This window comes from Chelonia mydas, chromosome 9, assembly GCF_015237465.2.
Source record: "Chelonia mydas isolate rCheMyd1 chromosome 9, rCheMyd1.pri.v2, whole genome shotgun sequence".
NCBI lineage: Eukaryota > Metazoa > Chordata > Testudines > Cheloniidae > Chelonia > Chelonia mydas.
The window spans coordinates 16,515,147-16,540,605 of record NC_057855.1 but is presented as its reverse complement, the minus strand read 5'-3'; the positions used below and the strand labels follow the sequence as shown (position 1 = coordinate 16,540,605).

At 40.3% G+C, this 25,459-nt stretch overlaps 2 protein-coding genes across 15 annotated transcripts in view; one reads left to right on the top strand and one right to left on the bottom strand.

Annotated features, from left to right (window-relative positions):
- Window positions 1–25,459, bottom strand: part of PHC3 (polyhomeotic homolog 3) — a 103,773-nt gene that overhangs the window by 29,198 nt on the left and 49,116 nt on the right. For all 14 annotated transcript variants that reach the window (XM_037908390.2, XM_043522920.1, XM_037908387.2 and 11 more), the window contains 3 exons: window positions 9,733–9,973; window positions 7,377–8,251; window positions 945–1,095 (listed from right to left, as the gene is read on the bottom strand). In XM_037908390.2, coding sequence (XP_037764318.1) covers window positions 945–1,095; window positions 7,377–8,251; window positions 9,733–9,973 — 1,267 coding nt within the window. The remainder of the gene's footprint in view (window positions 1–944; window positions 1,096–7,376; window positions 8,252–9,732; window positions 9,974–25,459) is intronic.
- Window positions 17,387–19,753, top strand: LOC102946526 (A-kinase anchor protein 4). The gene has a single exon (XM_007055513.2). The coding sequence runs from the start codon at window positions 17,387–17,389 to the stop codon at window positions 19,751–19,753; it is 2,367 nt and encodes a 788-aa protein (XP_007055575.2).

Here is a 25,459-nt window from a genome sequence, read left to right as displayed (position 1 = left end):
CTAGTCAGCATTCTCTCCTGGCATGTGAAGGCAATAAATAAATCCTGTCCTGCTGTCTGAGGGAAGAGACTTTCTTATGCTTTCTTCTCCCTGGTCTATTCCAGGACCTGATCCTACAATGTGCGGAGCACCTCCTGTGATGATCAAAATGCTCTGAACTCCCTCTGATTTAGAAAGGAATTGAAGGTACTCAGCACCTCATAGGAGTACTCATCTACCTGCAGGATCAGGACCTAGTGCAACAGAATGGAAGATACAGACAAAGAATATTCTCTATAATTAAACTAAATATATTTACTGGTTCCTTTTGTCTCACAATATGCCATTCTCATGACCTACCAAAAATTGAAGTGAATTGGAATAATTACAATGCAGCTGATATCCTTATAGCATTTTCCAGATCAGCTTGTATGATCAGGGCGGCAGTATGTTGGGGGCAGTTCACAAACCAATGAAGATTACTACTGTTATTAATTAACAAATTAATTGTGGTAGTGCCTAATGGCCCCAATCAAGACAGGTGTTCCATTTGCTAGGTGCTATACAAGCAAATATGGAAGCAGAATTGCTGCCACAGAGACCTTGTGTCTAAGAGGTCAAATGATATACAAGCTGTATGTCATTTATCTTTTTGTTTGTTTTTAATATAAAAATCAATTAAAATTAATCAAAAAGCATATTCTCTCTATATAAATAGCTTTCTTAAAATTAAAAATTTTTTTCATATATTTCTTTATAACTGAATACATCATTCTATCATCCTGCCTTCTAGTATATTTCATGAAGCTTCATTAACTTAGAGAACTATCCCATTAAACTGTAAAAACAGGTGAAAGTCACATACTTTTGCTTTAAACATTTCAAGCTAGGAAAGTTACCTGATCAGAAAGAGATTCAGGCAGAAAAGCTGACCTAATTCCACCAGTCTCTGCACTTGCACTCACCTGACAAAGGCTCCTCTGAAGCAAGCTCCTCGCCATTCCCTAAGGTTATAACTGGTGGAGACAAGGTTGGTGGGGTCGGGGTTCTAACCATACGGACGCATTCGGACTCCTCTGGCATCTCTTCCTCACACACGTTCTCCACTTGGTAAATCTGCATTGAACAGATCACTGGTTTAAGAAAGATTTCCATTCTTCCATAGCACCCCAAAACAGATACATGAATGTAATCTTGACAAACAAATTACCAATTGATTTTTAAAAATATATTATCACCTGTTAATAATATACTTCCATTTTTCCACACTACAGACACGCCCCTCCCCCCCATCTATCCATGAGTGGATTCTGATGGCATAGTAATAATGAGAGCAAAACTATCAGCCAAATTCTAAGACATGTATACCATTCTCTTCACAGACAGGTGGTCCAGAGAACTTAACTGGCCCTCCCAATCTCTAATCTCTCTAGTCTTCCATGTTTTATTATATATATTTAAAGACTACCACTAGATTTAAGCAATAAAACAGAATGGCAATCTCAGTAAAGAGGACATGGATTGAAATCGCAACACTTTACATTATAAGATCCCTATTTTCATTTGTTTATAATTTTGCCAAACTAACTGTTTCAGCTGAAATTTAATGTGCCAAGTGTGTCTGCCTCATACTGAATGTTTTTGGAAAGTTTCAGCAAACACTGTACACCGATTTCTCAGAATGCGTTTAGGGGAAAATGCAATGTTTTGCCCATGTTAAAAAAAAATCTTATAACTCTTTCATTGAGAAGTTCTATCGTCCCCATGCTTTGGACCAGAAGTACTTGAAATTTGGCAGGCGGGGTCACCTGGGAATGAGGGATGTGACTTTTAACATCCTCATGAAAGTCCACCCAAGTTTGGTCAGGTTATAAACCTTTGAAAATTGCAGTTTGCACATGGCCAGTGGAGATTTGTTGGAGTTAGGCAGCTAAATTCTCTGAAGATTGTCTGTACTGAGCATGCGCCATCCTGGGTCTGCAGGGTCTGAGTGAGACCTTCCCATCAATTTCTCCTCCCAGCTGTTGGGGCACCAGGCACAGGAACTGAGAGCAGGATAACTATCTCTCCTGTGCTCACAATGCTCGCCCTGCTGGCGTTCAGGATGCATAGAAAAGGAGGGGTCATACGGGAAAAATGTGAGATCATTCCATTAAACACTATCATAATGCATACGCACAAGGGGGTCAAATTAAAGATGGCACAGGCAACCTTAATTCTGCCATTTCCTAACTTCTGAGTGTTTGACTTTGCAAACTTAACATTCTTTTAATGTCATTTTTTAATACAATCTTAGGTAAAGAGTTTACAAATTATACCTTTTCATTAAAAATACAGAGATTCACAGTATCCAACAAAAAAGGCTTCATGTTAATAGGGGAAGTTATATTTTACAATCAATATTTCTGAACTGAGAGCAAGAATCAATTCAGTTTGGAGTCTTTAATGTACAAGGTCTCCAAAATTATGTGCAAACACCAGAGTGCTTTCCTTCTCATACAGCTGCATACTACAGTAAGCAAAACAAGGATTTCAAGAGAACATGCCAAGTTTGTCAGCTAAAGTTGTTATAAATGATTTTCTCCAAAACTATAATGTACATTGAAGTGATTTACTGACAGTCAACTCAGCAGATTAGGGAGTTCAACTCTAAGCTGTCAAGAGACACCTTGCTTCCATCCCCAGGCCTTGTCCCTGCCTAAACTAACAGGGGACTGGGATTAACATTACCTTCCAAATGCAGATCAAACAATAACTACAGTAGTATTTTCCTCAGTCTGGTGATAGCCTGAAACAAAGCTTATGAAAGCTGCGAATTCCCCTGCACCATTAATCTCATTGGGGTGTTTTGTCTAAAGCCTAATGATAGTGCTTTAAATGTCAGCATTAGCTATTTCACAACTGATCATTTTAGTAGATGGTGAGAGTGAAGATCATGAGGGTAGAACAGAGCTGCTGCAGAGATGAAATCCAGAAGAAAGAAAGAGAGACAGAGTTGCAGATGGAGAAGAGAGAAAGAACAAAAAAAAAAAAAAAGGAGGACAGAGAAGATAGAGAAACAAAAAGGAAGGAACACCTGTGGTCCTGAATACATAATACTAAATAACATAATAAATAATGATAATTGGTAGCCATCCTCTGATAACATCCTTAGAACAGGACCTTACTCTACAAGTAGTCCTGTTAAAATCAATGGGACTGCTCATCATGAGAAAGGGCACCAAAATCAAGTCCTAAAAGTTTACTGCTATATAAAGGTCATATTCTACACTTGATATTTGTGCAAACCTCCCATTCACATCAGGGAGTTCCACTGAGGGTAGTATACAGTCCTAAATGTATACTCTGGCCCACAGATTATAATTAAAAATGGAATTCAGTTCTCCACATGGAAAGAGTTTGATACCCCTGTTCTGCTTCAGGAATATTAAGCACGGTCATACGGACAGCCAATAGTCCTTTTCCACATAAAAGGTCTGTAAGAAATATGCATATAGTTTCCAAGTATTTGTGCTCAGGGAAGAGGGGAAGAATTTAGAAGTCGTCCACTGTATAAATAATACATGTCTGAATACATCAGAATAAAAGATCAGAAGCAAATAATACATAATCTTGTTCACATTACAGTTAGAACTGTTGATTAATCGCAGTTAACTCATGTGATTAACTTAAAAAAATTAATCACAATTAATCGCAGTTAAACAATAGAATACCAATTGAAATTTATTAAATATTTTTGGATGTTGTTCTACATTTTCAAATATATTGATTTCTATTGCAACACAGAAAAGCAAGTGTACAGTGATCACTTTGTATTATTTTTTATTACGAATATTTGCACTGTAAAAATGATAGAGAGTATTTTCCAATTCACTTCATACAAGTACTATAGTGCAATCTCTTTATCATGAAAGTGTACCTTACAAATATAGATTTTTTTTGTTACATAACTGCACTCAAAACCAAAACAACGTAAAACTTTAGAGCCTACAAGTCCACTCAGTCCTACTTCTTGTTCAGGCAATCGCTAAGACAAACAAGTTGTTTATATTTACAGGAGATACTTCTGCCTGCTTCTTATTTACAACGTCACCTGAAAGCAAGAACAGGCGTTTGCATGGCACTTTTGGAGCTGGCGTTGCAAGGTATTTACGTGCCAGATATGCTAAACATTGGTATGACCCTTCATGCTTCAGCCACCATTCCAGAGGACATGCTTCCATGCTGATAATGCTCGTTAAAAAAAAATGTGTTAATTAAATTTGTGACTGAACTCCTTGGGGGGGGAGAATTGTGTCTCTCCTGTTCTGTTTTACCTGCATTCTGTCATATATTTCATGTTATAGCAGTCTTGGATGATGACCCAACACATGTTCGTTTTAAGAACACTTTCACAGCAGATTTGACAAAACGCAAAGAAGGTACCAATGTGAGATTTCTAAAAATAGCTACAGCACTTGACCCAAGGTTTAAGAATCTGAAGTGCCATCCAAAATCTGAGATGGACAAGGTGTGGAGCATGCTTTCAGAAGTCTTAAAACAGCAACCCGTCGATGCAGAAACTACAAAACCCGAAGCACCCAAAAAGAAAATCAAACTTCTGCTGGTGGCATCTGACTCAGATGATGAAAATGAACATGCGACGGTCCACTCTGCTTTGGATCGTTATCGAGCAGAACCTGTCATCAGCATGGACAAGTGTCCGCTGGAATGATGGTTGAAGCATCAAGGGACATATGAATATTTAGCACATCTGGCATGTAAATATCTTGTGACTCCTGCTACAACAGTGCCATGCCAACGCCTGTTCTCACTTTCCGGTGACATTGTGAACAAGAAGCAAACAGCATTATCTTCTGCAAATTGTAACTAAACTTGTTTGTCTGAGTGATTGGCTGAAGTAGGACTGAGTGGACTTGTAGGCTCTAAAGTTTTACACTGTTTTATTTTTGAATGCAGGTTTTTTTGGTACATAACTCTACATTTGTAAATTCAACTTTCATGATAAAGAGATTGCACTACAGTACTTGTATTATGTGAATTGAAAAATACTATTTCTTTTGTTTTTTACGGTGCAAATATCTGTAATAAAAAATAAAGTGAGCATTGTACACTTTGTATTCTGTGTTGTAACTGAAATGAATATATTTGAAAAGGTAGAAAACAACCAAAAATATTTAAATAAATGGTATTCTATTATTGTTTAACAGCGCGATTAATTTTTGTAATCGCTTACATCCCTAATTATAGTAGCACTAACTCTCTTTGGAAATGTTCTTTGGAACAGATACAGTTAAATTGCTGGCCCATCAGAACTCAAGCTGTGATGGATACAAGAGACCCCTACTGAGCTTATGAAAAACAGCTGGTCACAGAATAGGAAACTGGGGTGGGGGCAGGGGAAGGACATCTTATTTTTGTATGTATATTGAAATATAATCCTGTACAATCCAAAGAAATTAAACACACTTCTGGTTCAAGTCAAATATTTTTCACAAGCTCATTGGGGATGATCCCAGCTGGCTGGCTGAACAGTGATTTATACTCTGCCTCTCTCACATATAATATTTAAAAGGTAATGAAGATGTCACAGTGTTTCCCTTATGTATTTTCACCATTTTTTTCAAGTCTAAATAAGCTTAGGCGCATTATTTATCTAATAAACCTTCTCTAAATTATCTTCCCTCCTCCACCATTATGTGAGCATAGAGGGCTTATTCATTTTCCTTGTGTGTACTGATAAGTATAGATGTTTGATTTCCATTCTTAGTTTTTCACCTTTGATGCTCTTTTCGGTGTAAATTCTCGCCTGTTTAATATTTCTTTAATTTTAATATTTCTAAATGTTTCTAATATTTCCAGTTTGAAACATAACACCACCCTTTCAATATTTAATAGATGGACACATGCAACACCGCAAAGAACATATAGTGTGTGAGGAAATAAATGTATTTATGAATATATAAGAAAATATGCCTGAATGAAAAATAATATTTTGTCAGTGTGAATGAGTGAAAAAATCAATGGAAATGCATAGGTGGATGGTGAATGGATAAGTGCTTTAATTATAGGTTTCAGAGTAACAGCCGAGTTAGTCTGTATTCGCAAAAAGAAAAGGAGTACTTGTGGCACCTTAGAGACTAACCAATTTATTTGAGCATAAGCTTTCATGAGCTACAGCTCACTTCATCGATGAAGTGAGCTGTAGCTCACGAAAGCTTATGCTCAAATAAATTGGTTAGTCTCTAAGGTGCCACAAGTACTCCTTTTCTTTTTGCTTTAATTATGACAGCAATAGGAGCTGTCAAGTAGGCGCACATCAGGAAAACCAGATGACAAAGGCTCTAATCCAGCAAAACACTTAAGCATAGTCTTATCTTTAAACATGTGAGTAATTCCACTGTCTTAAATGGGACTACTCATGCTTACTGTTAAGTGCTTTGCCGAATCAAGGTCAAAATGAGTGAGCCACAACTGAAAACAACAACTAAAAAATAATAAGAGCTAAGACTAGCAAAGAACAACTTAATTAGGGCAGTGGCTGTGAACACAAAGTGGGCATAAACATTCCCTAAATCTCTCTTGGTGGAGAGGCTTTTCAGTTACAGTACCAACTGAACTATCCAAAATTCAGTTACCCATAACTTGCTTTTATGTTCCCTGATGTCTATTATATTGAAAATTCCCAAAGCCTTAATTAGACAAATGTATCTGAATATTAAAATTGCACTGTATTTAATATAGAGGGCCAAAATTTCATAGTCCAGAGGGGAACTTTCCACTGGCATAAACCTGGTGGAGACAGCTCTTGCACCAACTGTTCACCACTCCGGCATAAGGGAAAGAAGGGATTATGCTAATGACATTCCACGGGTATGGGGGAGCTATTGATTCCCTGAGGGACCTTATGACAGTGGTGTAAGTTACAGCTGCTCCTGTGCAGTTCTCTGTGAACCTCCATCTCCTTCAAATGAACTCAAGTAGAACTTGTGGTAGGATGCAGAATATGCCCCAAAAGGCTGTCTGGCATTTGGCTCATATTCCTGGGCTTCACTCAGTTTTCACTTGGTTTTGAACAACAACAAAACATTTTCTTCAAAGGATATGGTTTCAAAATGGAAAAGTCAGTTCTGCAAAGAGAGTAATATTACTTGCTTATACAACAATAAAATGAGTGTCAGACTGGGAGCCAGCTTTTCAACACACCACTTTGTTCAGATGCCATACAGTAATGCCAGTTTTACCAAACCTGTAAATGATTTTGAGAACAGATTCTTCTTTCCTTACACACACAAGAGATTTTTGTCATCTATGGCCATAATAGAATGTTGTTGGAAAAAGGGTTTTTCACTTTCAGTTAAACATCAAAACCAAAAAGAAAATTTCTGAGGGCTTACCACAGGGGTTTCAACAGGTACCGATGGTTGTACTTGAAGGTTTACTGCAACAGTCTGTGGTGGTGGAAGAGTCTGAAATGGCAGCTGGACCAAAGCTTCTGCAGCAGGAAGCTCCTCCTCAGAAACCAAAGTATTTTGCACCAAAACCTGGCCTTGAGATAGAATTTCAGGCTGCATTTGTAAAGACTGCACAGACTGCAAGGGCAGTTGCTGAATCTGGGTTGGAGATGTTGACAGATGTGGAGGGGTTGCAACTGGGATTGGCACGGACTGTAAGGTTGGATATTGCTGGTGTGGTGTTGGAGACACTATCTGCTGGCCCGGGGATATCAAGTTCGGCTGATCTACTGGTCCAATGTGTACTACTGGGGAAGGTGGAACTGTAAGATGGGATGGAAGATTAAGGTGTTGTGCTACTGGTCGTACTGGACTAGTAGTGGGCTGCTGTGGGTTTTGCTCTGACTGTAGAGCTGATGGCATAAGAGGATGTGGTTGTGACTGAATAAGTGCTTGTGGATGAATAATTATGGTGGGTGACTGACTAGGTGAGTGTGCAGGTGTAGGAGACACCACTACTGACTGCTGAGCTGACTGGGACGGAGTAGGAGATATTGTTAAAGGAGGAGGATGTATGTGAACAGGTGAGCAGTGTTGTGACTGGACACTATTGGGAACCGGAGGAAGACCATGGCTTTGGAGTGGAACATAGTGCTGTGATGGAGATGGTTCCTGATTGGGAGGAGTCTGAAGTGTGATTGGCTGAACTTGCTGCTGTTGTAATATCAGCTGATGATGGGAAATCTTTGGAGGTGGTGAATGAAGAGGTATCTGCTGATGTTTTATTAGAGAATGAGGTTGAATTGCAGAATATGAAGCTGTGAGGGGAAAAAAATGACCATCAGTATTTGTTTACTTAAGTTCCAAGAACATTACAATAAATATTTAAATGAGGAAAATTTTCACATCAGATGACTAAAGTCAGCACAGAACTTGACCAAGCCTTTCAGATGAGCACAACTTAGAAATACATTAGAAGATACCCTCTTCAATCATATACTGTGTCTCAAATATAACACATGAACATAATGCATTTATTTTGGTAAATTCCAAAGTGAAATACAGAATGAACAATTAAACAACATGTTTTAGATACATTAATGCTTTTATAGAAAGACATCTATCTTTCTGCCACCAGTTCTAAGACTATTGTTAATAAGACTTCTTTTAGTTAAAAAATACCATCCTCAACTTTGAAAAGAACAGCGTTTACCTGCTTTAAAATAATTATAATATAAAAGAGGTAAGTACTTTAGAGTCAATAAGGTTTGATTAAAATTGCTAACTTAATGTCGGTCAGTGCTATTTAAAAATAGGTTTTTAAAAATATTGGACTGAAAGAGTTTTAATTTAGAACATTTAGACTAAGCCTGTAAAAACTAAGTGCCTAAGGTTATGCAACTAATTAATAATTAGGAACCTAAAAAGTGGCCTCATTTTCAGAGATGTACTTCCCTTCCTCACAAAGGAGCCAGTGACTCCTTGTCATAACTGCCTACACTGGGAAATTGAAATGCCTGAGATTTTCCTCTGGGGCATACCCTTCCTTTTCTCCATACCTCTTCCCAGCCCTACCTGTTTTCTCTTTCATTTAAAAAATAAATTTTAAAAAAATTAGATATCAAATGATAAAGTAGGGGATAGGTTACTTTCCTGACTGACAACAATGGGGGTCAAAAATTCAAGAGCTGTCTGCCTTGCAGCCTCTCTCTCTCTCTCAAGAAGCCTGAAATTAAGCAGGTCTGGCTCACCAGCCCCACTCAGCCCACTTACCATGGCAAAATTTCTACTCTTTGAACCAGCCGGAATTATTAAATTATGCAATAGCCAACCTAAGTGCATAGTCTTAGCTTGGTTAACCTCATCCTCTAGCTCCCCACTTTTTTTCGTCACGCTCATTTTCTTGACTTCTTGTAAACTAGATTATAAACTCTCTGAGGCAGGCACAGGTCTACCTATGAAGTTCATGCATTGTTGAGCACAATGGTGTCCTGATGATTGGACCTTTGGGTGCTAATGCAACAGAAATATCGTAACTACCACCACCCTGGATAATACACACACACACAATCACGCTTCTTTTTGAATTCTTTTTCTCTCTCTCCTGCCCTTCTCTGTGAAGGCATAGAGAATTCTCAGATACAAATATTTTAAGCACCACTGAAAGTAATTATTCATCTCCAAGTGATTTAAGACCTCAAACATTCAATGAATATTTGAGACATTAGACACTTGCTTGTGGGCTCTAAATGACAGGGTGAACTTTAACAACCTTTTAAAAGCTAAAGCTTAATCACACCTGGTGTTATTAATTGATGTATACTTGATGTCCGTGTGACAGATGTACTTCGACACTCAGAAGTTGGGCTCTCTCCTTTTCTGTTGCTGTCTGGAGAATCCAGTTGGCTGGCCTTGGTACCAGTTACAGTTTTATTAGTACACAGAGCCAATGACTGAGCTTGACTACTGCTCTTTGGTGGGCCATTCTGTGAACTACACAATACACCCAACTTCTGACTGCGCAATGTTAAGTTCTGAACCTGAGAAAAGAACCAAATATGAAAAGTATAGCTACAAATCTAATACATTAAAGACAAAGACAATAATAGTTATTTACTTTATATGATGCATTTCATCAAATGATACCAAGATATCTGTAAAAAAAAAAAAAAAACTACACAAGTTAGTATCAAGGTATTTTACAAATCACATAATTTCAGGTAAGTAAGAAGACTACCATTCAATTCAGCTTTAAACTGATGACAAAGGAAATATCTTCAAAGTGCTGATCTTTACAAGCTTTATGGCAAAGGCCTCCATTCTTTCCAGTCTTTTGAAAAGAAACTGTAATGGTTGGAAAACAACTTTACTCTGATTTGATTTGGAGTCTGACAAATTGCTCCAATATTGCTGTTTCTTTACAATTTAAAGAGATACATTACTGCATTTTCTCAATACTGTAAAGACACAATCACCAACATGTGTATATTAAGAGAGGCTGTTTAACTTTAGTCAGGGTCCTGTGTCACAAAACAGGACCATATTCTTCTGAAAGCACCCTTAAATTCAGTGGCAAGCCCTCTAATTGTGCAACAACGTTAATTTATTCTGTCACAATGAAACACCCTTTATTCCCATCCTGATCCACAATATACATAACTATGTCTCATGGAACATAAAATTAGTCAATGATTACTTTCAAAAATGATTATTTTTGACAATGGATTTTTCTGTTATGTTCTTTAGGTGGCCCGGTCTCTACCCCGATCTCAGCTCCCACAATGTTATCCAGGCAATCTAGCTCAGAAGCTCTTTCATTGCAATTCGTGCTGGAGAAAGGAGAGTTGGTAGCCAGTTTCAGTAACTCACATCTCCAGCTCTCCAGTTGTTGGTTGCTGTGCCATTCTCCAGGCAACCCAGCCTAATGCTCCCTGATTGTAAAAAGAAAAGGAGTACTTGTGGCACCTTAGAGACTAACCAATTTATTTGAGCATGAGCTTTCGTGAGCTACAGCTCACTTCATCGGATGCTCCTTTTCTTTTTGCGAATACAGACTAACACGGCTGTTACTCTGAACCCTGATTGTAAACTGGACTAACCTGTTTCCTATATCCCTGGCTGCCTGGATACATGCAACAATGCAAGGAGTGTATTCTGTAATCCAGAGGGAAAGCTGGAAATCAAGAGGCAACTACAGGAAGGTCTAGGCATGGCTGTGAGACAGAACAATACATGAGGCACATGGCTAGAACAAAGTGGCCAATTCCATGACAAAAATGCCAAATTTTGTGGCATCTTGGAAAAATATCTGACTCTAAGGCTACAAAATTAGGTCGAATTTATAGAAGTCAGCTTTGTAGAAAGCATTTTTACACAGTCGATTGTGTGTGTCCCCACACAAATGCTCTAAGTGCATTTAGTCGGCAGAGTGCGTCCACAGTACCGAGGCAACCGTCGACTTCCAGAGCGTTGTACTGTGGGTAGCTATTCCACAGTTCCCACAGTCTCTGCCGCCCATTTGAATTCTGTGAAGAAATCTCAGTGCCTGATGGGGCAAAAACATTGTCGCGGATGGTTCTGGGTACATACTGTCAGGCCCCCCTCTTCCCTCCCTCTCTCCGTGAAAGTAACGGCAGACAATTGTTTCGTGCCTTTTTTCCTGTGTTACACGTGCAGACGCCATACCATGGCAAGCATGGAGCCGGCTCAGCTCACCGTATGTCTCCTGGGTGCTGGCAGATGTGGTACTGCATTGTTACACCCAGGGAGGGGTGATGGAGGAGGGAAGCACCGGATGGGGTGGTGGAGGAGGGAAGGACAAGGCCACACAGCACTTGAAAACTTTAAAAATTATTGAATGCCAGTCTTCTGTTGCTTGGGCAATCCTCTGGGGTGGAGTGGCTGGGTGGCCGGAGGCCCCCCCACCGTGTTCTTGGGCGTCTAGGTGAGGAGGCTATGGAACTTGGGGAGGAGGGCAGTTGGTTACACTGGGGCTGTAGTGGCGGTCTGTGCTCCTGCTGCCTTTCCTGCAGCTCAGCCATACGCTGGAGCATATGAGTTTGATCCTCCAGCAGCCTGAGCATTGACTCCTGCCTTCTTTCAGGAAGCCGACGCCACCTGCCATCTTCAGCACACCACCTCTCCTCGCGGTCATATTGTATTTTCCTGCATTCTGAGATTGTCTGCCTCCACGTATTTTGCTGTGCTCTGTCAGTGTGGGAGGACAGCATGAGGTCAGAGAACATTTCATTGCGAGTGTGTTTTTTCCGCCTTCTATTCTTTGCTAGCCTCTGGGAAGGAGAAACATATGCAGCTGGTGAAGGGAAAAAAAAAAAGTGAGAGTGGTAGTTAAAAAGAAACTTTTATAGAACAATGGGTACACTTTTTCAAGGTAAACCTTGCTGTTAACATTACATAGCACATTGCATTTCATTTCAAGGTTGCATTTTGCCTCTTATTGAGGGTATGCCGGTTTGGTGTGAGAGATCTCTCATGCAGGGCTGGGCAACAGAATTCGGCTTGCAGGCAGCCATGTAAGCCACAGTCTTTTGGCTTCTTTAACCTTCATAACATGTGGGAATGGCTTCAAATAGCAGCGCCCTCATTTCCCATACGAAGTAGCCATTGGGTTAGCCATTAAAAATGGGTTGGCAATTTTAAAAGGAGGGGCTGCGGTTTCCGGGTTCATGTGCAGCAGAAACCCAACTAACCCCCTTCTCCCCTGCCCATACACACCCAATTCTCTGGGATGATGGCTTCACCCCTCCTCCCGCTGCGTGGCTAACAGCGGGGAAGATTTCTGTTCAGCCACAGGCAAACTGCCAGCAGGACTGGGCACCTCTGAATGTCCGCTTACTAAAACCACCCTATTTCAACCAGGTGACCATGAATGATATCACTCTCCTGAGGGTAATACAGAGAGATAAAGAACGGATGTTGTTTGAATGCCAGCAAACACCGGGACCATTCGCTGCAATGCTTTGTTCTGCAATGATTCCTGACTACGTGCTACTGGCCTGGCGTGGTAAAGTGTCCTACCATGGAGAACGGAATAAGACTGCCCTCCCCAGAAACATTTTGCAAAGGCTTTGGGAGTACATCCAGGAGAGCTTTATGGAGATATCCCTGGAGGATTTCCACTCCATTCCCAGACACGTTAAACAGATTTTTCCAGTAGCTGTACTGGCCGCGAATACTAGGGCAAATTAATCATTAAACACGCTTGCTTTTAAACAATGTATAATATTTACAAAGGTACACTCACCAGAGATCCCTTCTCTGCCTTCAAAGTCCAGGAGTCCGCCTTGGGTGGGTTCAGGGGGAACTGGGTCCAGGTCCAGGGTGATAAACAGATCCTGGCTGCTGGGGAAACTGGTTCACACTTCCTTGCTGTGAGCTATCTACAACCTTCTCCTCATCATCAACTTCCTCGCCCGCAAAACCCGCTTCCATATTGCCTCTCACTCCTTGGACAGAGTCAAAGTATAGGGTTGGGGTAGTGGTGGCTGCACCCCCTAGAATGGCATGCAGCTCATCATAGAAGCAGCATGTCTGGGGCTCTGAACCGGAGCAGCCATTTGCCTCTCTGGTTTTTTGGTAGGCTTGCCTGAGCTCCTTAATTTTCAAGAGGCACTGCTGCGGGTCCCTGTTATAGCCTCTGTCCTTCATGCCATTGGAGATTTTTTCAAATATTTCGTCTTTTCGAACAGCGTTCTGCCTGCACCGATTCGTCTCCCCATACAGCAATCAGATCCTGTACCTCCCGTTTGGTCCATGCTGGAGCTCTTAGGCGACTCTGGGACTGCATGGTCTCCTGTGATGATGGACTCTGCATGGTGACCTGTGCAGGTGAGCTCGCCACGCTGGCCAAACAGGAAATGAGATTCAAAAGTTCGCGGGCCTTTTCCTGTATACCTGGCTAGTGCATCTGAGTTGAGAGCGCTGTCCAGAGCGGTCACAACTAAGCAATCTGGGATAGCTCCTGGAGGCCAATACTGTCGAATTGCGTCCACAGTACCCCAAATTAGACCCAGCAAGGCCGATTTCAGCACTAATCCCTTCATCGGGGGTGGAGTAAAGAAATTGACTTTAAGAGCACTTTAAGAAATCGACTTTAACTATTTACTGTTTTTGCAACCACGAGGGACAGAAACCATTTTTAAAAAACGAAGACAGATTCTGGAGCACAATGCAGCAAATGCCACATCTGCAGAACTGCAACCTTCATTCAGCCTTCTTGTGCATATGCATTACACTACACTCTTTAATTACGTGACCACATACTATTTTTCTCCAGGAACCTGTTTCATTCAGTGCACAGGATAGATGGCACTCAGTTAATGAGCAGCCTTTCAATATTTTTTTTCTTCTCATTATTCATTGTGTGGCCCCATGTCTTAGTTATTGCACACTATTCTAACCCTGCTCTGAAGACAGAATTATTAATTTCCTCCTGGGCTTTTCTATGGTGTTCATCACTATATTATCTGCATGCTTCACAAATAATTATTCAGTCTTCACAACACCCCTGTGAGGTGAGGAGGTGGTATTATCCCCATTTTACAGGTGAGGAACTGAGGTACAAAGAGATTAAGTGAAAAGTTTCCATTCATTTTGGGTGCCCAATTTGACACACTTAGGAGTTGTGGTGTCAGGACCCAGCCCTACCCACAGCAACACCCCAGTCCAGATTTCCCCCTTCTACTCTGCTTGGAGCAAGAAGACTCTTTGGGGAATTTAGCTGATAAGCTCTGGCAAGTCTCTAGTGAGAACGTGAAAACTGATTATTTTTCCAAAGGTTTATATTTTGGTCAAATTTCAGTGGATTTTCACAGGGATAGCAAAAGGTACATCCCTGATATAAAGATTACCTCCTTTCAATTCTCTGCTCCAAAGCATGTGTACTCTAGAGCTTCTCAAAGGAAATATTTCTCAAGAATTTTTTTACCAGGGCAAACCAACATATTTTTCTTGGAAATGACAACCATTTGGACTGAGATTTCAACAAACACAAACAGAGATAGAAAGAGAGTGCTTGGGGCAGACACCCAGCATGGAAAATTTCAACTTAAATGGTAAAAGTTTTGCAAAAATTATAAGCTACTGAAAACAGGGTCTTACAATGGGAAGTGTCATGCAACCTTAATCAGAGGCAACACTACATCCCCACCAGTAATATTCAATCCTTTTGTGAATCCTATAAAGTCCTTAGCATCAATGATATCTCATAGCAATTTTGAAGTATTTTCTTTTACACATTTCAAATGTGATCTTTTTAATTCCATCTCATGTCTCCTTGTTCACATATTACAAGAAAGAATAAACAGACACGCCCAGTTTATCTTTGATACACTGTCACTATTTTATACATCTCCATGTTCTCTACTATTCTTCTCTAAACAATCCCAAACTTTTCAATCTCTCATCCTTCCACAAACACTTCCATGCCTGCAGTCAATTTGGTTGCTCATCTCTGAACCCCTTCTGCTCCTGTTTTGAGATTCATTATGAGAACTAAACACAATATCCCAAACAATTAGATCACTTTTACCTGGATACCTGTGCCTAGCTTCAGGCAACCAAATTTTATCAGTTTGACATCAACCTAAAATGGATATATGCATGGTTACCAGGCAATGAGAGGCATTTTCTACATACCCAGTGAACTAAGGTATCAAAGAAAAGAGAAAAAAAAATACTATTTCTAAATATAAATGATACTTTAAATTATTTAATTTCAGAGAGTATTCAGTTATGTTAGTGGTCCCAGAATTTTGCCAGCATTTAATTCTTATGGAAGCTTTTATTTTTTTATCCCCTGGGCCTAAATGACTCTACTACCTGTACTTGACCAGGATACCCCACTTTTTCTGCATATCTTACACCTGTTATCTGTCAAATGAACTATAATCTACATATTTAGTTGGTATCTGGTACTATATACTAATTAGTTGTGAAATATTGGGCAATATTTTTGTACATATGTTTTATACAATTATGTTGTAGGCAATAACAAAGGCAAACTGAGCTGGAAAAAAACCCACATAATGGAAAGAAAATTGCCGCTGTTATGAGTATTACACAAAATACTCAACTGCTGTCAGTGACAGATATGTATGTATGTAATTATTATTTGTAGTATAATCATACCTAGAGGACCCAACATAGATTGGAGTCCCATTGTGCGAGGCATGGTACATATATGTAGTAAGACACAGTCCCGAAGAGCTTACTATCCAACTTGTCAAGACAGGCAAAAGGTGAAAGAAAGGAAGAGTTATCCCCAATTTACAGATGGGGAACTGGGAATTAAGAATCAGACTGGTTAAGTGACTTGCCCATGATCTAACAGGAGATCTGTGGTAAAGCTGAGAACTGAACCTAGATCTCCCGAGTACCAGTGCAGTGATTTAACAAGACCATCCATTCTTTCCAGACCTACAAGGTATGCAATAATCTACAAACAGAAATGTCATCAGGGAGATTTAATATTAATCTCACAAACCTATGGTAAATATTTTATTAGGGAACAATCCTGCACTGGCAGAGAGATAGATCAGATGACAAAAAGTCTTTCTCAATATAATTCCTACGATTTTATGATTTTTCAATCATCTGACAATAGGGGGATTAGGAGCTAGTTTGGTTTTATAATCTCAGTCACACTCCCCGTGTTTCGATTTAAAGATTTTATTTTATTTCAGAGTAGAGGAAAAAAGAAAGATACACAGGCTAGTCCTAAGAAAAAAAAGGAAGGAAGAAGACAAAAGGAAAAGAGGGGAAGAGAAAAGGAGAATGAGAAAAAAAGTGGGGAATGGAAAGAGAAATAAGACACTTTTCAAGTCTAGAGGTTTTTTGTTCAGCTATTATTGGTGAGCACTGATCTTTGTGATGTCACCACCTCAGGGAGAACACCATGAGACTACCACCATCTTCATTCCCTCTTCTAATCAAAAGATAACCTCTGTCTTATACTATCAATATATTCACAGTATATCCAGAAAATGCAGCTTAATGCAAGTTTCTTTGTTAAGTGGTGCTGACTCCTTGTTTGATTATGTTTACGAAAAAATGTTTTTGTTTATACGGAAAACAAAACACAAAGAGTCTCCATTCCCTCAGCGCACCTATCGGAAAACACCCTCCAAACCCAAAGGACACAGGTTTAATACAGGCTAAAGGAAAAAAAAAAATGTATAGCCGTCCACTGCTAAAGCATTGCCAACGCATCATTGGTTGTTGGTGAAACTGGTTCTTTGTGATGTCACTGCTGCTATAGAAACCATGAGTCAACACAGGTGAAGATCCCATCTGGCAGTAGAAGAGCATGGAAAGCTGAGAGAGGAGGCAACATCTCGAGTCTGGCAGGGTCATCACAGCAGCTCAACTGAAAAAAGAACACTCTACGGTCCTGGGTACGGTCCTGGGTACGGTCCTTTTATCAACCTGCAAAGATGTCTCAGGAAGTTGACTGGTTACACAGCCAGGCAGGTGTGTGTAAAGTAGACCTCTACAACCCTGATGAACAGAAGGACCAGGACCGGAAAGTGATCTGTTTTGTAGATGTCTCCAGCCTGAATGTAAAAGACAAAGATTCAAAAGCAAAGAAAGCTTCTAGCCAGTCCAGCAGCATGTCTGAACCTTCAAATGAACTTGATCTGGGCAATCTGGAGGAAAAAGAAGTCATTGTAATAAAGGACAATGAGAAGCATGATCATTCTAAAACTGAAGGAGCAGTATGTCTTTTCAAACAAGGTTCAACTGATGAACTCAGCGTTGTGAGCTGGCTCAACAATGACCTTCAGAAATATGCAGTTGGATTCCAGCATGCACTGACCCCTTCAGATGCCCCTCAGAAACGCAAAGTTAGCCAAACCTTCAATGATCCATCGTTGTCCCAGAACAGTGACACATCTTTAAAGTCTGCCGGTGCCCAAAAGGGAAAGAGAGATCCAGATGATGTTTCATACTATGTAAATAAGCTCTGTTCTCTGGTTGTTCAAATGGCACGTAAAGAGATCACAGATAAATTGGAAGGCACTGCCAGTAAGTTTATACGTCAGGGGATTCATGGTTCAGGGAAAAATAACAATTCCCGTGGTTCTGTGAGCAAAATCGCATCACAAATGGTGAATGAAGCTGTTGAAGCAAGCACACAGGACCCCCAGGGTAAACTATCATCCCCCAGACCATCTCAAGAAAAGACTACCAAGAGGGAGGATACTTCAGGTTCTAATAGAACATCGCTCTTCTATGGTGAGATGTCTAATCAAAATGGTTATAAACAGGGAGGAAAACCTGGAGATAAACAAATGTGTCAGCAAGCAAAACAGTCTGGGCAGGATGATTCTGGTACTTCTGTAAGCAAAGGGTTAATGGTTTATGCAAATCAGGTTGCTTCAGACATGATGTTCTCATTTATGAAGACCATGAAAGTCCAAAGGAAGGATGGTAAGACAACCCCAGCTTGTGTAGTTTTGAAGAAAGTAATCCTCAAACATACCAAAGATGTCATATCAGACTTGATAGACTCAACCATGAAAAATCTGCATAATGTCACAGGGGTGCTCATGACAGACTCTGATTTCGTTTCCACAGTGAAGAAAAATCTTTTCAACATAGGAAGTCAAAAGTCTACTGAAATTTTGGAAGCAATGGTGAAACGCCTGTTTAAAGCCCTAGCAGGGGATGATAAGCAGTCCAGGTCTCAAAGCCTAGCATACACATCACTTAAAACAGGCTCCCAAGACAGCAAATCTCAAGGCATGCAATTTACAGCAATGAAAAGTGAAATGCATAATCAAGGGAAGGACAAAGACCGAGGAGCCAGCAAGGGTCAATCATCATCAAACAAAGCTTCAGAAAAGCATTGCTCAATGGATAAGTACGCAAAAGACCTCATTGTGACTGCATTAATGTTGATACAACAACATCTATTACAACAGACGAATGGCAAAGACTCAGCATGTGAATCAGGTGCCAGTTCGTTTGGATATGTTTCTCGTGATTCTCATTTTGAAAAGGCTGGGAGCAGCCATAGTTCCAAGTCCCTTTCAATGGCTGCTGGATCAAGGCACTCAGGGGCAAAGAATGACCACCACCAACTTGACTCCCAAAAGGGGGACATATCAAGTATCCTGTTATCAATCATCCAGAAGGTCTTATGTGAGGCTGGTTTCAATATAGATGACAATTCCAGTGAAACAAACAAGAATTATAAAGAGGCTGCCACCAATGATAGCAAGTGCAGCAAAAAGGCCTTATCTAAACAGCCCAATTCAGCCATGGATCAGTTTGACAATATGGATCAGATGAACAAGCAATTTATTGATCAACTGGTGGAATCTGTAATGAAGTTGTGTCTATTCATGGCCAAAAACAACAGCCCAGATTTAGCTATAGGTGACCTGTTGGACGAACAAAATGCATATGGTGCTTCATCCTCAAAAACACCAGCAGCACCCAGGAGAAATTCACAGTCCAAGGGTAATGGAAAACAGCTATCAGGTTCATCATCTGGTTCTGAAGTGATAGTGAACAACCAGAATACCAACAGCAGCACACTGAACAAAGAACTCCAGGCTATCCTCCAGTGGATGGCTGCTTCCCACTTCAACGTGCCCAACCTGTCATTCATGAATGAAAATGAAGGGGATTTGAAGAAGCTTCCTCTGTTGGCTGAAAAAGCAGCCAAGAAGAACTGTAGTGTTGGGGATATTCTCCAAGAGGTAATGAGGTACTTTGAAAAACAACAGATGGATGCCGCTGTGGGAAACATGCCTCGTAGTGGGCTGATGGACTGGTTGCTTGCTAACCTGTAAGCAAGTGCCGACTCTTCCTCCCTCTCATGTTACTTTGACCCAGCCCAAGCGCCTAAATCAAATCTTTGCTGGCGCAACAAATAAGAACATCACAACCCATTTGCAAGAGACAACACTGCATTGAATTCAACAGGTTGTCATACACTAGCTGGGCAAGATCATCAATAAAAAAATTTTAAAAAGGAAGACTATTTTATTAAGCACTTCAACAGAGTGTGAGAAATACAAGGCACTAGTCAGACCAATAAACCTGCTTCCCCACAGGTAGATATGAAAACTAGAGTGGGGTGAGGAGGAAATTAAAAGATGGGAGGCAAAGTGGAGCAGTAAGGGGGGTGGGGGGTGGGGTCCATCAGAGAGGTTCCTTGTTAGAAGCCTTTCTAGAGTATCTTGGAAAGGATAGGTGGTGTGATTTCTACCAGGGTGTTGTCTCTGGACACTGCTTGGACATTTTATCTTTCATATCAATCTTTGACTAGTTGGTTCTGATAGATTGGAAACTCCACCCCCATCTTGGACAGAAAAGGAGCTTTCTGTGTCTTCTCCCTTTCAAAGATTACTAGCTCCTGCAAGGAATAAGGGAAAAATGTCTCCACTTCTGTCACTCTGCCAGGCTATTTTTAAAATCTTCCTTCACAGTGAATAACCCCAGTGCTTGCCTGTGCTGTTACTCAGAGCTTCCTCAAGCAGCATTACATTAAGATCATTTTTGCCAATTTTACTGCTGTCCACTGTCTTCCAAATAGCAGTAGTGAAACTGACCATAGTCTTATTAATTTCACTCTGGTACTGTTTAGCAAAGTAGATGTCTTCAAAACTTTTAAGGGCTAGAAATTTCATTATTTGAAAAAAAAAAGTTTAGATTCTGTGGAAGACGGTATAGATCCCTTCACAGTAAGCTTCCCACTTGCCCTGGTGAGTCTCTATTTCAAAGTTCTTACTTCTGTAGACAGCATGTATTGTAAAACACGGCAAAAATGGAGTTTAGAAACACATCTGTATATTGGGAGAGTGGAGAGATGAGAGGATGCAGTAACCAATTACTACAAATCTTTGAAGATTTCCCAAGTAGGAAATAATGCAAAATAAGGATTAGTTCTTGCCTTGACTTTTATAAGCAACAGTACAAAACTAGTTCATCAGATGCTTTCTAAATACTGTTCCCCACCCTGACTACCGCCTTCAAAAATCCCTTCCACTGTTAAAGCTTTTTTGTGTCCAATTAACATTTTCTTAGCACCAGAATTTCTCATTAGATAATTACACAATGGATATCTAGTAGGCATCCAACTGGAATAAACCTGGAATACAGGTTTTGCTTCCATCTTTTTGAACATTGTATAGTTGATATTTAGGAATGAAATTAGCCTATACAATTTATATTGTCTATTATTATTTATACTGAGTGAGTAGAAATTAGCTACTTGCCACAGGTTCCTGGACTGGGACCTGGAGAAGAGGGAGGGTCTGGGTTTCCCTACTGGTTCACTGGAAAAGGTGGTACAGAAACACCCTGGTGCTAAGGGGAGGAGGACTACTGAGTTTGGAGCTGGGCCCCCTAGGATGCATTGCTCTGCACCCTGCAGAGCCTGGGAAAGGGTGAAGAGTCTGCAGGGGATGTGCCCAGACAGAGGAGAAGAGTTATATTATATTTCTTTGAGTTTACTGGACTCTGTTTACCCTGGAAGGGTCAAACTAAACATGGACAGAGGGCTGAGTCATGAGAAGAGGCAAACCACCGCAAGGCCAAAGCAGCTGTTGGCAGGGGTGGAAGCCTACATTGTCACTCCCAGCCACAAGGGGGTGCACCAGCAGTTAAGTCCATACCTCCACACTCCTCAACTTCCCTCTCACAAGTGCCCAACATAATGTCCAGTACCCTTATGCCCTTTCTCTCCACACAAACAAGCAATTCACCCCTAAGATAAATAGATGAAAAAACAGTTGAGATGATGTAATATCTTGTAAGTACTGTGAAAAAAGTGGGACTTCTGGAAGGATTTAAATGAGGAAAGGGGTGGTGCTCAGGAGAGAGGTTCCATATATAGCGGCAGACATGGAAGTTTTAACTCCCCACCTGCCCCCAATGGGCAGTGTATCTTTAACAATTACCTTTTAAAATTATAGGAATCATATGCAACTGCAAGCACCATACAAAAGTTTTAGGAAAATGACAAGACAACTGCCTACCGGACCCTGGTTTCATAACAAATTCCTTTATTAAAGCAATAGAATATTGACAATGTTCTCTTCTGCCTGAGAGATATCAAACCGTATAATGTGGCAAAACCATTAACTTTATCACCTGAGAATCAAAGGAAACACTCTCTCGAGCCTAACAACCATAGGTTTATCTCTGTAAATATGATTCTTATAACATTTAAACTCTTAACAGAGATTCAAAGGAGAGATGCTAAGGGAAAACTGTCCTGGAATTTAAGGTATTTTTCAGACCCATAAACCAGGATTTTAGGACAAGTAAACAATATATTAACATTCATCTGAAAACTAATGTAAAATGAAATAGTTTTTAAAAGGTTGCCGTTTAAAAGCTTTTCAAATCTTTATACCAAAGGCATACTTTCTTCCCAAACTTTCAGAACTACCATCTCCCTGCTCCCCACAATAATTTCAAGTAAATTACACAAGTTTGCTTTGGTTCTGACAAGTTACACTAGTATCACCATTAATTTAACACTGTACTTAAACTACTAATTGTCATTTGGAAAGATATCCAGAATAGCACTGTTTAGAGATGTTACATATGAGGAATAGTTAGCAATCATATTAATAAATGTTGTTTAACTTTTTGATACATTTTTGTTCAAGACTTTTAATCCTACTTTAAACAGAAAATATCCCTATTTTATTAACTCTTTTTATTCTCATCTTTACATTGCAGCATGAGTTGCTTTTTTGAATTGCAGGGAAAGAGGAAGAGCAACAGTAACAACATTTAATACAGCAAAAGCTCTTAGTTACACATTAAGCTGTATTTTCAAAATGTCTGCACACTTAAAAAAATACAAAACATAAGTGGGAAGTATATCCACCGAACATTTTCAAAGAGAAGTACAACCAGAGTGCAGTCAGCAGCATCTGGCCAAACATGCGCTCACTAGGAAGGAAAGGACAGGTAAAAACATTGCAATGAGCTTCCTACTTACTGACCACTCCAAATCACCTGCCTTTCAGTGGTTTATTAGACTAGCTATTTTACACACAAGCCAGACACACAGTCATTTGAAAGCACATCATGGCTGCTGGGCACAGCACCAGCAATATCCTTACAGCTCACATATGGTCCAATCCCTAACAGGACCAGGAAAGGAAGCAGAGATGAAAACTCTCAGGTCTTGTATTTTGAAGAACATACAACTAAACTCCTAGCAAGAGTCACCAAACACAAGGAAGTAGAAATAAAACCAGTTAAACTGCCATTTTGAGTTTCCAGGGGATGGGGAGACACATAAAGGATTTATGCTGTGCCAGTCAGGGGGAGGAGAGGAGAGGAGCCATCGCCATATGTAGATAGTGATGTGAAATATGACTAATATGTGTAACTAGATGGGAATTTGCAAGAAACACTGTTGGCATCAGAAACCATTTTATTTCCTTCATCTGTCTAGAACAGTTCAGGAGTTATAGTCCAAACATATCAATTTATTAGGGGAAGTGTCTCTCTCTCAAAAAAAGTGAAGTCCAGAGAGAGTAAACTCATAGTGCAGAGTGGCCAATCGGTCCCAGGTGACACAAACTAAATTCATTTTTGCATCAGGAGACTTTTCAAGGACTGAGGAAACCTATGGGAGCAGGAAAGGGCTATGATCTATGAATGTATAGCACTCTTGCAACACTAAACACCCAACACAGAAGCAATGGCACAGATAACTAGGAGCATGTCATGAGTAGAAAGCTCTCAAAAGGTAGACACTGTCATGGCAGTTGAACACCAGGGTGGGAGGGTCTGAAAGCTGATTAATACAATGGACTATAGTCACAGTAGAATCCTTATATGGGATACCACTGGGAACAGTTCACCTCAGAAGTGAAATGATGCACAAGACACTGCTCATCCTTTAAAAACTGTGATAATTACTGTTGAATCACATTTTCCCCCCCAAAAAGAGTAATTCTGCAATTCCACATACTGTGCAGTTCAACAACCCAATACTCTGGCTAGCTGCTATGTTTTGTCCAGAGGTTTCTATGCCAGAAGTGAGACCAGGCCATTGTGGGCTGCTGCCTGGCCTGTTAGAAGGGATTCTGACTACTTCTGTGGGGACTTGCTAGCTATTTGAGTTGCCTGCTGTTCCCTGAGATATATTTCTCATAGAGGATCCCTCACTCAACACCTACTAGCCCTTACTCCCCATATCTCTTGAGTGGCAGTTTTTCCTGGGTCTTTCTTTCAAGTATGTCCATATTTGTTCTGTGGTCTCTGGGGTCCCTTCCTTTCAAGTTCACCCTCTTCCACTGTACAGGAGGGAGAAATGGTTAAACTATGTGGAAGGTAGAAATGTAAAAAAAAAATATAAAACTTGTAAGTCACCCCAATATTCCCCTCAAAACTGAGGCAACAGCTGGTGCTGTGCCCTACAACAATGTACTGAAATAAAAGTATTTGTGGCTTGTGTAAATGAACTCCTTTAGAGGGATGTCGAAAGCAGTCTCACCACTTATGAACCCAGACCAATTTTTAAGCTCTCAAATACAAGTAGCCTGATATTCAGAGGTACTGAGCATTCACAGCTCACAATGATGACAGTGAGAATTGCTCAGCATCTCTAAGAATTAGGCCACTTTTATTTGAGTGCCTATACACGGATTTAGGTGCCTACATTTAGTTCTATCATTTTGGCCTCTGTCACTAAGATTCATGCATACATGGTCACCAGGCAGTTAGAGTCATTTCCCATTTTAACCAGTTAACTAAGGTTGCAGAAAAAAAAGAAAGAATACCATTTCAAAATATAAAATAATGCTTTCCACTATATTATTTCAGTGATGTGGGCTAGTAATGAGCACTGCACTGGGGGCTAGGAATATTGAATTCTAATCCTGGCTCAAAGACACACTCCCTTAGTGGCCTGGGTTGTCCAGGCTAAAAACAGAAATAATACCTACCCTTTCCAAAGAGCTTGAGCAAAGGGAGAAGCATCCGGGAGGTCAGGGAGACAAATCTGAAGGTCTGGATAAATACTAAACTCTTGGTGCCTATCTAAACTGAATCACATAGCCTTCTGAGGTTCATAGACTGCTATGTTAAAGCTTAAGTGGGGACAGAAGAACATTCATACTATTAGTATTACTAAACATTACAAAGAGCCTCACATGTTTTACTGACATATTACTAACGAGTATTAATAGTTAAACAAAGGCACAGCTGAACCACTACTGAACAAAAATTGTTTACCAATAACTCCCAATGCAGTGTATTTAGTCTAGTGAAATATCACCTCCTCAAGGAAAAAGGAATGTTTTCATCCTTGTGAGAATGTGGCTTTGAGCAGAAAACTGGTAAGCACGTAGACTGATTCAGGTGGAAATCAGATACTACATTTGACAGAAACTTAGGGTGTAGCCTAACCAGACTATGTCTCTCTAGAGCATGTAGTCCCCTCACTCTCCTGCTGAGGTGATGGCCACTAAAAAGGCTAACTTCGCTGACAGGTGCAAAAGCAAGCAGGAGGCTTAAGACTTGCA